The following is a 14,116-nucleotide window of genomic DNA, read 5'->3' as shown; positions in this document are numbered from 1 at the left end:
CTCAGTTTATACTGTTATTCAATGATGCAAGCATTCAGCATAGCTACTATTTCAGAAGAGAAACTGGTCTCAACATTTGGACAAAATCTTTAAGCTACAGAGCAGAGGAGGAAACCGAGACTCCAAATCCTCACTAATTGTGATCTTTTGGCTTTTGCTAATTTACAGGATTAACTCACTCCACTAACAGTCCACAGATTTCTTCTTCACATCACAGCTGAGTCATGGGGTTTTCATACTCATAGGATAAGCCTACTTAGCTCTTTTCAATCTTTTCAAACCATGGGATACCCTTTGCCTCTTACTTCCCTTGGTCACCTCGGTACCGTGACGGGGAAAAATAATGATTATTAATTAAGCCATGCATAAAAATGCCATCAGAGATCAAATCACACCAGAATAATGTATTCCCTCCCCTTCACCCCCTGCCCCCCCATAAAAAAAGCTCTCCTACAATTAGCACAGACTTCCATTTCCCCTCTTGATGATATCAGAGGGTCAGGATACAACTATACTGTCACTTGAGGAGCTGGAAGGAAGAATGATATGCAAACAGCCAGCTTCTAAAATAAATGAACTGAATGATGAAATGATCAGCACGAAAGTGTCAGCTGATGACATACAGTGACTTTGGTAGGGTCATATCTAATTATTAGATGTGTGGTTCAGAAAGGCTTTTAGTCAGAGGAATTTCAGAGATAACAAACGCTTGAGGGATGTGGGCTGGAGAGATAATTAGGTGAGGATATTAATCTCAGTGTCAGTGAATTTACTTGACAAACTGTTGCTTGGTCCAGTCAGACAAAGTTGGGAAATAAAATTCCTGCACTTTCAGGCTATGTTCTCAATACAGAGTTACTTCATTGTTAAAATCAGAATAAGAAAATAATTGGTGCAGGAATTTGCACGCACTTGTTCAGCATCATCATTTATGAGCTTGCAGTAATAGAAAACAGTAACGTTTTCTACTTTGTTCAGGGACCTATCGCACGTCAATTTAGATGTCAGGTGTTCACAGACTGTACTGCTATTAAACTACAAGCCATACAAAAAATTATGGACCAAAATCTAACCTATTTTGCTTGTATTGGTTATCTTATACTGTCTCCCATGGGATCACGTAAGAACATGGCACTAGAAGGAGACAGCAGGCAAACCTCCTTTTCCTGTGCTGCTGAGATGCTTTAGCAAAACAGCTCTGGCTCTAGGAGGCATGCAGCATTTATAAAAGACACCTGTTAGGCTGCAGATGGAGCAACTAACATGATTTCTGTACCTTGCATTATATGCTTTAGAAGCTACTTAAATTACGCTGGCACTGTTGTAGCAATCGCTAACATTTTAGCTTATCCTCCTGAACACTTTAAGAAGCAACAGCAGCAAACAGAATAGAAATAAATCAGACAGCAGAACCTTGGGAAAAAAAATTGGAATCAAAATCCTGGATGCGAATATTCCCCACACAGGCTTTGGCTCTGTATCTGAACTCTCCATCTTGTGCCCAACTCTAATCATTACCGTGTTCCTTTTAAAAGGCTATGCCTGAAAGAACCGATGTGTTACAAGACAGCTGTGACCTAAGTAAACTCCAAACAAACCATTCATCACTGCAAAGCTCCAGAACAAGCTGGTACTTTCTCAGCGAACAATACTCTTCTAAACACATATTATACATAAAGAGGAACAGAAAGCACATACGGTAGTCTTTCATCAACTGTAAACAAACAAAGCCTTTGATAACTCTGAATAAACTTGGGATCATTATGCCTGGGGCCAAGGGGCTCTCAGTAGTTTAAGATCTCCTTTTCCAAACTTTCATCACAGGGCTCTTTTCAAGCACCATAGAGAAAGGAATATTTTTCCCTGACTAGCACTACAAACACAATATCCTCACTCAAATCCTTACAGCACCAAGTGCAAACTTCACAACCTCAGGACACACGAGGGCAGTGCTCACTCTGCCCACCTCTACACCCCCTGTCCTGCTCACCATGTTGGCCATTACTCATCTTTCCCTTTCATGGCCCATTTTGTGCCTGGAACATCTGGTCTTCTCCCCTTGTTTTCTCTCACTTTCCTGTCACTCAGATCTACCAGGCTGAACTAACATGACACATTAACTTTGTTTTCTTCAACAATCTACTTAAAAATCTAGAGACATGGAAAGATTCTTTTGCGCAACCAGGAAAGGAACCAGAGATCTGTCCGGCGACCAAGAAAATGTCCTCCAAACGTTTAAGTTCTGCAGCTCACCCCACAACGCAAAAAGCAACATGCTCTTCTTTTAGGGGCATATGAGCATGGGAGAACTAGGAGAACTCTTCACAGTTAATTTATATTAAAGGAAGGGCCAAAGCTAAGGAGGAACAACCATGTCAAAATAACTGAATGCTCTTATTCCAGAATAAGTGTTTTAGGTGACTAGATTAAGCTGGTTGCACTATTTTCAACTCTTTTTTTTTATTTATTTATTTTTTTTTTAAATAGACCCTAAATCAGTCTGAACTAATAACGAAATTATTTATCTCATTCTTTAACATGGCGTTTTTGTTTCAACTATTTGGGCAGCTTTGAATAACAAGATAATAAAAAATTTAGGCACTCAATTTAATATCACGGTCTTTATAAAAATGAGGAAGAGTTTTTTTTTTTTTTTTAATCAAGATATTTAGACTTTTAACTCCTACATTAGTACCCCAGGTCTAAAGGTTTCTGGTACTTTAAAAGTATTATGTGACAATTGGTAAGCAAGAGAAATGCACTTAACTCAGCAGTATGCTGTAAGGCATATTAGCAGCTGTACAAATAATTAGAGTCCTTTCCAGGTAAAACCTCTCCCTCAAATTTCACTCAGTTTTCTCCTGAGTAGCAAAGAAGTTAAATCTCTATGAGTAGACAAAAGATCAGTGAAAGCCTTTACAAATGTTAAAATAAAGTTATATCCCCAGAGAATACAAGTGCTACCTGCTGATGTGACTGAAAGAGCATGATTTTCAGATTTGTATCAAATTCTGCTGGATTTTTTCCTGATGTTTTCCTGCATAAATTCAACAGAAATATGCCACTTTCCTGACAGCCAACTACTGCAGCATTTGAGCACTGGTAAGATGGTTTTAGTGAGGCATGATTTTTCCTTTAAAAAAGGAGAAAAAAAGCTTATTCATCCCAATTTCCTTTCTCTGCCTGATTCCTCATCCTGTAAAAGAACCATTTACCAGAAAACTTGAGATAACAACATTCAATTAGGATTTTTGATTCTGCCCCTTAAAGAAAACAAGGTCAACTGTTCATTTGTGAGTCAGGCCACAGAGAGGATCACAGTTTTTTTGGATCCCGATCTTTGCTTCTGTCTAGTTAATGGAGGCCAATCACAGAAAACAAGGCCGTGGCAGCAACTGATGGGGTCATCTAGTTCATCTCCTCACCTCAAGGCAGGACCAACTGTATTTCTACAGTTCTTAGCAGCTATTTCTCTACTCTGCTCATAGGAGACTTCAGTCATTAATTCCCACATCTCCAGGTAGTTTACATCATTGTGGACTGTCCATATCAATAGAAAAGTATGACATACATCTCCAGTTAGAAGCTTTTGGGTTTTTTCCCTAACTTTTAGGCTATAAACATACACTAAGCTACTAAGTCTGGTAGCACACAAATTTACAGTAGTTTCAGTTACTCCTGGCATCAATTACCTACTCTTTCTGGGGAAAAAAAAAATCTTGGGATCTTCTTTCAGATTCACTGCACACTACAATAGTAGAACATCAGAACAGTCACTTTGTACCTATTTTTTTTAATCAGAATTGAAACAGAAACAGCAATTCATTTCATTCCCCAAAACAAGGCTCTGGATTTAGACGGTCTGAAGGGGAAGAGTCTAAGAAGAGAGCAACATCTTAGAAATGAAGGATATTTTGGGTGCCTAAAATGTCTGATTCAACGCTGAGCCATGGAATGGCACTTCCAAACTAGTGTCGTCTCTTTCCGGTTACATTGCAGGAAGAAAATAAGGTCACTTTTTAGCTATTTCTGTCATGTTATCTAGACTAACAAAAGCTAATTTACAATGAAAGGGGTATACAACAGGCACCATTAAGTCTAGAGCCATGAGACTGACTTCTCCCTGGACATCAATTTAAAAAATTATGATGTAGAAGGGCACTGTAACTCTGTGTGAAATGTAATGCTTTTTATTCCAAGAAATTCTTTTCTATTACAGTTAGTTAGTGAGGCTTTTCTAATTACTGTTCTTCAGGGAAAGCAAGAAAATTCAATTAATATATAGACATTCTCAAGCCAACAGCCAGGAACTTTTTTCTTTTTTTTAATTCACTTTCAGGTCAAGAGAAACAGGGTTCAAACGAAGCCAGGATAACTGATATATCTTCTAGTACTCTTCCCTGGCAGGGTTTTGTAACTATAACATTAAATGCATGGTGAAAAGAATATTTATATGGGCAAGAGAGATCTAAAACATTCCAAGAATATGTAGTAAATAAGATTTGGGTTCTATGCACAAAAGCAGAAAAAGGAATCCTTGCATTTCCCTACTATTTCAAAATATGAAGAAATGACTTCACAAAATCATTCTTTCCCAAATAACTCTCAATCTGATACAGATACTATATAACCAAATGCTAAAATCCTTTTCAAGTGTCAAAGACAAAAGCTACCATTACTATTCCCTGACTGGATGATTAAAGGTGACCTTTGATTAAAGTGAGAATTTCAGCATTTGAAAGTTAATCTTAAAGTGAATATAAAGCTAACTACCAACAAACAGCCCATCACAGACCAGGGTTCTCTTTTATTGGAAGGTGGAGAAGGGTATGGTCTTTTAACTCTGCTAGCAGGCTCCAACTACCATCTTTTCAATTTCAGGGTTATCAAAGGGGGAAGAAAAGGGTAGCTAACAGTCCCCAGGCTATCTGAAGCCAAACTACAGCATCAGGAAAGAAAGTTTTGAATATTACATTTTTCTTGGTGAATATTTTTAAGATTAAATGAGCCATTCAAGAACAGTCAAAAGGTAAAGTAAAACACATTTTCATAGAAGTTGAATCCAAAGGATTGTGAAAGCAAGTCATTTTCCTAATACAAACAAAAATTATTCTTTTTTTTTTAAATGTGTAATGCACATTTAGATAACTTAGATCAGATATTCTTTTCTTACATCAAACCAAGATCACATACTGACCTTCCCAAATGGGATTCAGGTTCACTAGAGCATAGATCTCACAAAACTATAAAGTCACATACTTTTCAGGTAAAATAATTGCAATTCATTTTTCATTTTACTCAATCTTCTTTGCTGCACAACAATTTCTTAATGCTTATGAAATACCTTGCTTTTTTTCCCCTCGACTGTAAATTTAGTTGCTCTCAAACCAATAAATGTTTAAGATTAATTTAGGAACCTATCTTGCAAACTGTTCGTAACTTGGCCAAAAGACTGACTTCCAAAGATATTTATGTGCCTTAGGAAGCCAACAGGGGCGGAAGGTGATCTTGGAAAAGAATAAGACTTGTTTTTCAGTCTTTGTGCACTTGGGCATTCTGAAAGTCCCACCACTGGCACGTAAGGGCCTTGGAAAGCATTTTCACCTCCTGTCATAAAACTCCTTCTCTGTGATCTGCTGTGAAAGGATTCTGTTATGGGTGTGGATGCAAACAGAATTACCAAAAGAGCACAAGGAAAAGATATGGAAAAGTAGTATACAAAAATCTCCCCAAAACTGTTGACCTCTGGAGACTAATGGTTCAGTTGCACCCATGAGAACTGATAAAATCAGAACACCAGGAGGCAGGTGAACTGGCAAGAGGCCACCAGCACAAACAAGCAGCGATGAGAAGGTCAGGAACTTGGACCACATCCAAGGAGGTGGTGGCTGCTCTAAGTAGACAGACTACACACGCACTTGAGGAAACAAAGGACCCTCCGGCTACTTCCTGAATACCTAACCTAGAAGCCACTAATGCACAACCTTCCATTTTGGAGTAAAAAGCTGTAATTGCCCCCCAGGCTGTTCTCCAACCAGGTATTTGGAGCAAGAGTACGCATGTGCGTGCAAACTGAGAGAGGAAGAATGTACTGTGGGACTGGTCACCTGATTTTAACAGCAGCACCTCAGTTCTGGGATCAGAAACAGGTGAATTAATAAAAGGCATTCCAGTAAATATTGCTCGTGATTTGTCTTTCCCCCGCCCAGTCCATTCCTCAACAAGGGAAAAGGGAATTTATAGCAGCCCTTGTCCTAGTGCTCCTTGTGTGAATGGTTCTATTTCTTAGAACATAAGCAACAGCGGCAAGCGGTAATAACTTGCCCTTCAAGCTTCTATGGGAATAACGCATGGCTTTTTAATTTAAAATTACTTACTTGGTAGGGATATAGAGTGACACCATTCGTTCTTGACAAAGACCAGGTGCCGTCAAGGTACTGATGAGCCTGGATAGCCACAGAATTGAGAACATTACCATTGCTGGGGCTGGTGGCCATCTGAAAGCTGACCTTGGCTTGGTGTCCAGGAGAGCCATTTTTCTTCTCCACCCCATTGACAATTCCCAGACTGTTGGGTTTCCCACCGTGCTTGTTGGCTACAAAGCCTGTGTAGTTGGAGGTGGCATACGGAGCAGGCACATATGCCCAGTCCCTGGGCTGCAGGCAGCCCATGTGCCGGGAGCCAACCAGAGCGGGGATATTGGACAGGGGCGGCGGGGAACCTGGCGAGGCATCGTAATGGTCAGAGTTGGCAGCGTGCTCCAGCGTCAGCACCATCTGAATGGCCTCTTGCTTCAGCTGGTTCAGGTGGGTGGCACAAACGTCACATCTGTTGTCCTTCTCGTTCCATGCCTTCCGAATAGTATTGGGAACTTGGAGTTTGTCATGAATCACTGATGAGAAGCCTGGGTCCTAAAATCAAACAGAGCAGGGAGGGGGACAGGAAAGAAATATTTAACCACGGTCACTGCAGTAAAACATAACTACAGCTGATTGTGCATTTCAAAAACCAATTTATAAGATAAGCTTCGAAAGCAAACAAAGCCCATTAGATACAGTCAATGTATGCCAGCCACAGAGTTAAACGAAAATGAGAAACTAGATTGTGTCGGGAAGAAAAACTTCTTACTTTTACTGATAAATGGCAAATATTATAATTCCACTGCAAGCTTCAATGCATGGCAGAGAGAATGAATTAACCTGCTTCACCCCAGTGCACCTAATTTCTGGCTTGAATGAAAATACTCTTAGTTACACAGTAAGATCAAGAGCAACTCCACTAAAAATCATTGTGCTCGTACCAAGCTTCATAATCTATCTACTCATCAGTATTGGCCTTTGGTACCAAGAAAAACCAGGATACACTCTGCAACAGAAACGCAAAATTTCAAGGGTTGCTTATAGTGTGTTGGGGTGGGGAGGGACAACAACAGAAGGCAAGAATATCACCTCCCCAGATCCTTTTCAGAATTCAAAACAGGTAGATATTTGATAGCATTTTCAAAAGCTTTTCAGCCAGAAAACAAACATTTCTGGTAATGGAATGTTCTACCTCTCTGTCAGATATTTATTAGTATTTAATAGCAGCATAAAATAAACCCATAATTTTATGTGGAAAATACAACATGCACAGGATGAGCAATTTGCAGTGAATGATTTTGTTCTTGAAAGGTGCCCAATCACACGTCAGATTTAAAACCTCCTGTCTAGTGCAGAATTACCCTACCCTGACATACCTGATGGACAGATCTTTCACTGCCCATGGTGCTCTCCACAAAGAGGCCACCCAGCCTGACTGCAGCCACTGAGTGCTGGCCCTATCTATGCAGTGGCCTGGCAGCGAAGCCCAGCAGCAACCTTGGCAGGTTGCAACTGAGCCTTTGCTTTTATTTTTCTTCCTTCTCTGAGGCTTTACCAGGTTCAGAACCAAAGTGAAATTACACCGGAAGAATGAAAAACAATTTTAAAAATAATAAAAAAAACATCACACAAATGGAGACCACCTTTATCAAGTAAATTGAAGAATCCCATGCCATCTGAGACAGATAAATATCATGTCTTGATAGTGTGGCTGTGCTGGGAAAAAATAGGTGGAAAATACAATATCAGGAGGGTGAGAATTCACTGCTAGAGGGTCATATTCATTATGATCTGTCTTTATTACATACTCAAGCATTTTTATTTTCACTGTTTAACTACCGTGAACCACTCCTCAGCATGCAGTGATTAATTGATTCATAAATCATGGTGCCTCTTTACGCGCAGCAGCAGAAGAGCAGTTGTAGCTCCAGAAGCCCAGGAGAGTCGTACAAGCTGATGGGAAACAATAGGAGGCTGAGACCAGATCAAGTCTCAAGCTGGTCATTCCTATTGCCAGCATCCAGGGGGTCCAGGCGGCACAGCGCATGGGGAAGGCAGGAGCAGGATTCTGCATCAGCCCTCCCCCCATTACCTTGGGGAAAGGAACGGGTGGGAAGCAAGGGGGAATTAACAAGAGGCAAAGACGTCAAATCTTATTTTCCATCCCAGGCCATAACTAGGTCAACAGATCACATCAGATACAGGCACCCCTTCCATGACGCCAGGGATGCAGGGAGAGGCCTCTCTACCTATCCCGTCATGCGCTACACAAAAGCCATCTCCATAGTCAAAGTGAGGTGTGAGTCTTATTTCCAAGCTGCTCCATGTCAGGCCAGGAAAAATCCTTGCCAGCTCTTCCTCCAGTGAGCCAATGCCCCAGAGCTGTGCTTGTTCTTTGACAGCTAACTGCCTTTGGGCGACTGGGCTTGAACCCAGGTAACTCTGCACAATATTCAGATCCAGCAGCAGTTCACCATGGAAGTGCCTGGATACCATGATAAATATTCCAAGGAAATAAAGCCTTTCCTAAAGTAAGCAAATGTCAACTTGATATAAATACCTAAGTAGCACACCAGCTTTAAGGAGTGCGGGACAGCAGTGAATTCAGCTTCATCTCAGTGGTAAAACAAACATCAGGTCATTCTCCGATACAACAATAAACACAAGGAGAAGACTGTTCCTCCTCAGGGGTAGGAAAGAGGAACACAGACACAAACCAAATTGATTATTCCTACAAATGGCCCTACTAATCTATCAGACTCCACTGGACGGACAGCTCAACACTGGATCCAAGTCTGGAGTATGAAACAGAAAAGCCTACAGGACACCAAATAAATCAGAGGAAACCTCATGCCCCAGAGACATTAGTCACATTTTGTTCTTCAAACAAATCTATCTTTAAACTGATAGAGCCCAAGAGAGGATTTGCTGCACCGGGCAGCCCCGCTGTGATCGCACGGGAGAGCTGCGAGGCAGGCTCACAGCACACCCGCCAGCACCATCGTCACGGCCAAAGCTGGACAGCCGCAGCACCCTCGCCTGCACAGCCACGGGACAGCTTAGGATTTCATCTGCAAGCAATCATGTGCACACTTCCCCTGGGAAATGCTTACTGGTTCAATAAACAGTGTCTTGTCCCTTAGGTCGAGATGAAACAGTGATGGGGAAACCTTGCTGCAGAAGCAGCTTGTGCTTGCTGCACTGAGCAGCAGGAGCTCGATAGGGTGGACTCTACTGAAATCCGTGAGGTCTAGGAAACCCCACACTAAATCTTACGAGAACAGGTTGGCTTGTGAAATCTGAGGTGGGCACTGTAAATACCAGTTCTGTTTTGGCACTCACTTCCAGCCCTGACAGAACAAAGCACAGTAATACTGTAAACTGAAACACAACTTTGGAAATCGCAGAAGAGTTTGGTTCGAGTTCAGGGCAAAGGTTCACAGTGGTTTCCCTTGTTGCTGCAAGGGTTCACCCATCTTTAGTATAAACAGCATTACTATAAACTCCTGGTCCTAAAACAAACAAGCGAAGGCGCGCGCGAGGCCTGGGAGCTTCAGGAGATCACTCACTACAAAGACTGCAGGGCAAACGAACAGGGCGGGCAGAGAACCGCACCGAGCGCCCACCGAGTCTCACTGTAAGCAGCATTTTCACAGTACCTTCGAGTTCTCCAGCTCAAGGAGACACGAATTCCAACTATGTTTGCATTCTCATCTTAATCCACCACAATCAGCTGTTAATTAACCCCTGCAGTCTTCAGTCCAAACTAAAAACTCAGAAGAGAGAAGGAAGGGCTGCTTTTCAGCAGCTCTCGGGGACGCGGAGCGGTTCCGACTTTACGCAGGGAGAGGTGCCCGGCAAGCAGGCGCCGAGGAGCTGCCCCTGCCCCTCACAGGGCTCTCCCTGGGTAACGGCAGCTCTGGGGCCACACAGATGCCTGGTCACCTACGGTGACGTGGAATCGCCCTCTCCGCTTTCAGCTAGCTCCCCTCTGCACATCTGCACTTTGCTGTATCATTTTGGCAGTGCTTTAATCCCATCACGAAGAAAACGGCCCACAAGCAGAACCATCCCGTCCTTCCTACTACCCAGCCTGGTGCCCACCTCCCTCAGCTTTCAACTGTGGCACTTGTGCCCTTGCACACAGCTCCCACAGAGGCATGATGCGAGCAGACAGAGCTCCCCAGAGAGAGAGAGGAGAGCCTGGCTCATCAGGGGCTCATGTACAAACACCTCACATGCACCCCACCTTTCTGCACACACAGCAGGCTGACACTAATATAGGACAAGCAGTTGCGCACAAAAAGCTGTGAAAGTATTTGATTCAGTCAGCTGTAGTCTGCAAGTTGGACAATTTAGTCTTATGTCATTATGCTATCTCCTAGAAAAGTCAACTTTACAATGAATCCAAAGACCTTCCACCAAGTTGAGCTCTTCACTGCTCTTCGGGAGAAAAAATGAAGCAGTCGGCACTCGTCAGACCACAGGGGTTGGTTTCTGCTCGGAGATCTCACACAAGTCTCATGGATTTCTTTGCTTTCTGAAAGGATGTGGGCATCAGTGACAGCTGGGGTGTAATCCATCACACAAGGGGATGGGAGAAAAAGAAAAAAAAAAAAAAAAAAAAAAGCAACGATCAGTTCTGCCCTGAAGGACGTGTGTTTTCCACACACTCGCTCCCCACAGACAGGGAGTAAAAGAGCCAATTAAGACAAGTTATTGGGAGGAAAGCCTTGATGCTAATAAAAAGCATGTTTTTCACAATCGTGCGAACATCACTGCTCTAAACATGATGCTGCTCGTCCTTGGTTGCTCCGTGTTCAAAAAATATCTTCCTTTCTGTTCACTTTTCTCACTTGAGCATATAGTTTCTAGCCTAATATAAAGGTTACACTTGTAAAATCACTTTCCAGAAGCACTTGAACTATTTTCCAAATGCCTCTGCACCCTAACTTAAACATATTGCTACATTTCAGAGATTTGTTAGTTTTCGCATTCCAGAGCCCCAAAAGTTGAAAAACAGCTCCTCACTGTTACAACTGCACCACTTCTGTTAAAGCCAAAGAGTGTTCAAATAAGCTCAAGTCAATGGAAATTGTTCCTCAAACAAGCACGTCAGGATTTAGACACCATGACTGCAAGCTAGTGGCACTATATCATAAAATCAGTCAGGGAGCCTTTGGATAAAAATCAGTTGCTTTTGCAAAGCACAAGACTGAATCAGCTGAATGCTCTCAGGTGGAAGGCTCTCCAGGAACACGAGCTGTGTACAAGCAGAAGCTGCACAGAGCAAGACTAAGAGGGTGAGGTGGGCCTCCATTTTGCTCCACACGCAGTGACTGCCACCTCGTCTGTGCAACACCACACTGCTTTACCCACTCTGACACTTCCACAACACCCAACACATCTTCTTCATGTAAGTTACCCTTTACCACTGCCAGCTGAGCAAACAAAACCAACTCCTGTGCTAGAAAGGGGGAATATTCTTTCCTGTTGTCCTTATGAAAATTCTTTCCCAGTAGGAAGCATCAAACCCTCCAGAAGCACCATTACTACACGCTGGGTTAAGAGGAGACAGAGAGAATCCTGGACTTGAAAGCCGTATTTATGGGAACAGGTAAAAGGAGAGACGAAGGTCAGGAGAAAAGCACATGGAAACAAGAAATTAGCCTGCTTTCAGCAAGCCCATGCAAAGGGACTATCTCACCAGCTACATTAAAAACCTCTGCAATGCTATCACATCCCATCTCTTAGCAATTACCATCTGTCTCGAGCTTGAACCAATTTCTGATGCTGATTTGAACCTTCACTTTCAAAGCAATGAGAATGGTCCCCTTCCCCAAAATCAATACAGCATGTCTAGGACAAGCCTGTGGGACCAATGAGCAATTCTTCTTAGAAAAGGAAAAGGAAAGAAGAAAAAAAAATCAGATCCTAACCCTTTGTGTGGTAACCTTCACAACATTACCAGATTTCATGTTATATTTCTTGAGCTGGCATATATTACTGATTCTGCAGTCAGAAAACGTGCTCCTTTGGTTTAGATCCTCTGTTTTCTTATCTGAAAGAGACACGTAAAGTCTTAGCAAGGCTCACCTTACAAACTTGCAGCAGCAAGCAGGAAGAGGAAAAACAAGGAAAAATAAGAGGATAAAAAAGTGGGGGGGTGAAGAAGGGACAGAAGAAATTAAAAATCAAAACCTGTTTTTTAGTTGACCCATGGACTGGCTTATGGCTCTGAAGATGGATCAGCACTGACAGACTTGCAGCTGTACTCATCTGGCACACAGGTGTGTGTTAGCATTTGATAGCTACTCAGCAGCCAGATTTTTAATTGGGTTCTGAATAGGAGATGGAATAGCAGCAGGAAAATCTAAATATACATTCAGTGGTGCAAATCCAAGCCTTGCCCAATTAGCTCTGCCATGGGGTTGTCTGGAGCTCTGCAGCGCAGACTGAAGCTGCAACCACAGCATGCACAGGGCATCCTGGAGGGAAGCTTCTTTTCCAGCTGTGTGGTAGACAAACTCGGCTCTTGCCGAAGGGGCAGAATTTGTCAGCACCCTTTTTATAGGGCAAAGAGGAGAAACAAGCACAAACTCCCAGAAGCGGCCTCATTTGTGCTGCCAGAGCAGCAGCTCTGTTCCCTCCCTCGCCCTCGCCTGCATGTCAAAGGACTGCACTTGCTCTCTTAGCCACCAGAGCACACTCTGAGCTTGTGTTCGATGGATTAACCACCTTGACCCCTCAGCCCTTGTTGCTCTAAGCAGTCCTGTGACATACATGACACCTAGACATATCACAGCGCATCTGGCTCAAGTTTTCAGTCACTCCGCAGCGCTCACTTGGTACTGAGGCCTTTTCATTAGAGTAGGGGTCAGCTACAAATTTACCTAACGTTGCAATGAGATGCTCACAAGGGCTTATGAGTTTTATCAAACAAATATTTAATCTCACTCTTCACCAAAGTGGCAAATGTGACCTATTTTTCATGAAGTCTTTCTGACTGCCATTCTTCAAGCCACTGTTCTTTATTCTTGGCATCTTTCAGTCATTTCAAACCCATCTGGGAGAAGCATAAAGCATGACAGACCAATAATTACACAGGACCGACCTGTTAAAATACTGAAGTAACATTAGTCTTTCTTTGTTCTTTTCAAACTTCCCCATTATTCCAAGCTTTGATAAGCATGAAATCAACATATCATTTCAACCTCTTTGGAGTAACCAGGCTACAGTGTGATTGCTCTTATGACAGACCTCCACATATTCCAAGTTGAGCTTGCTTTTCCTGCAAGTTCTCTGATGAATGCCAGCACTGAGCTGCCATTGACATCGAAACCGGTGATTTCTCAAACAGGGGTCACACCTGAACAATGGCAACTAAACACCAGCGGGAAGGTCAGCACAGCATGTGTGACACACATATACTTAATGCTCTCCTGATTACAAAGGGATTTGTAGCAAGCTGAAACCTCTTGTAATTGCTATTCAAACACCAGAATCCCATCCCTTTTTTTGTAATTAAACAAATATTAGGAAAATTATTGCTCATATTTCACAACTTTCACATTCTCAAGAGAACTATTCAGTATATGACTTCTTTAAATCAAATCTGTTCCATTTCCACACACCTACAATTGACATGCAACCAAGATCCAAAATGCCCTATTCTATTCAGCTGCCTTTTGTGTGTTTTTTTAAAAGACATTCTCACATGTTCAGTTTATGCTTTTCTCTCCACACTGAGAAACATC

At 42.4% G+C, this 14,116-nt stretch overlaps 1 protein-coding gene across 1 annotated transcript in view; it reads right to left on the bottom strand.

Moving 5' to 3' along the window:
- Positions 1-14,116, bottom strand: part of KIF26B (kinesin family member 26B) — a 272,866-nt gene that overhangs the window by 180,345 nt on the left and 78,405 nt on the right. The window contains exon 3 of the mRNA XM_088524291.1: positions 6,378-6,911. Coding sequence (XP_088380417.1) covers positions 6,378-6,911 — 534 coding nt within the window. The remainder of the gene's footprint in view (positions 1-6,377; positions 6,912-14,116) is intronic.

Source organism: Tinamus guttatus, unplaced genomic scaffold (assembly GCF_059628265.1).
Source record: "Tinamus guttatus ecotype Peru unplaced genomic scaffold, ASM5962826v1 Tinamus_guttatus_pri_ptg000208l, whole genome shotgun sequence".
Taxonomy (NCBI): Eukaryota; Metazoa; Chordata; class Aves; order Tinamiformes; family Tinamidae; genus Tinamus; species Tinamus guttatus.
Note: the sequence above shows the minus strand (reverse complement) of the source record. Positions and strands in the feature narration are given on the sequence as shown.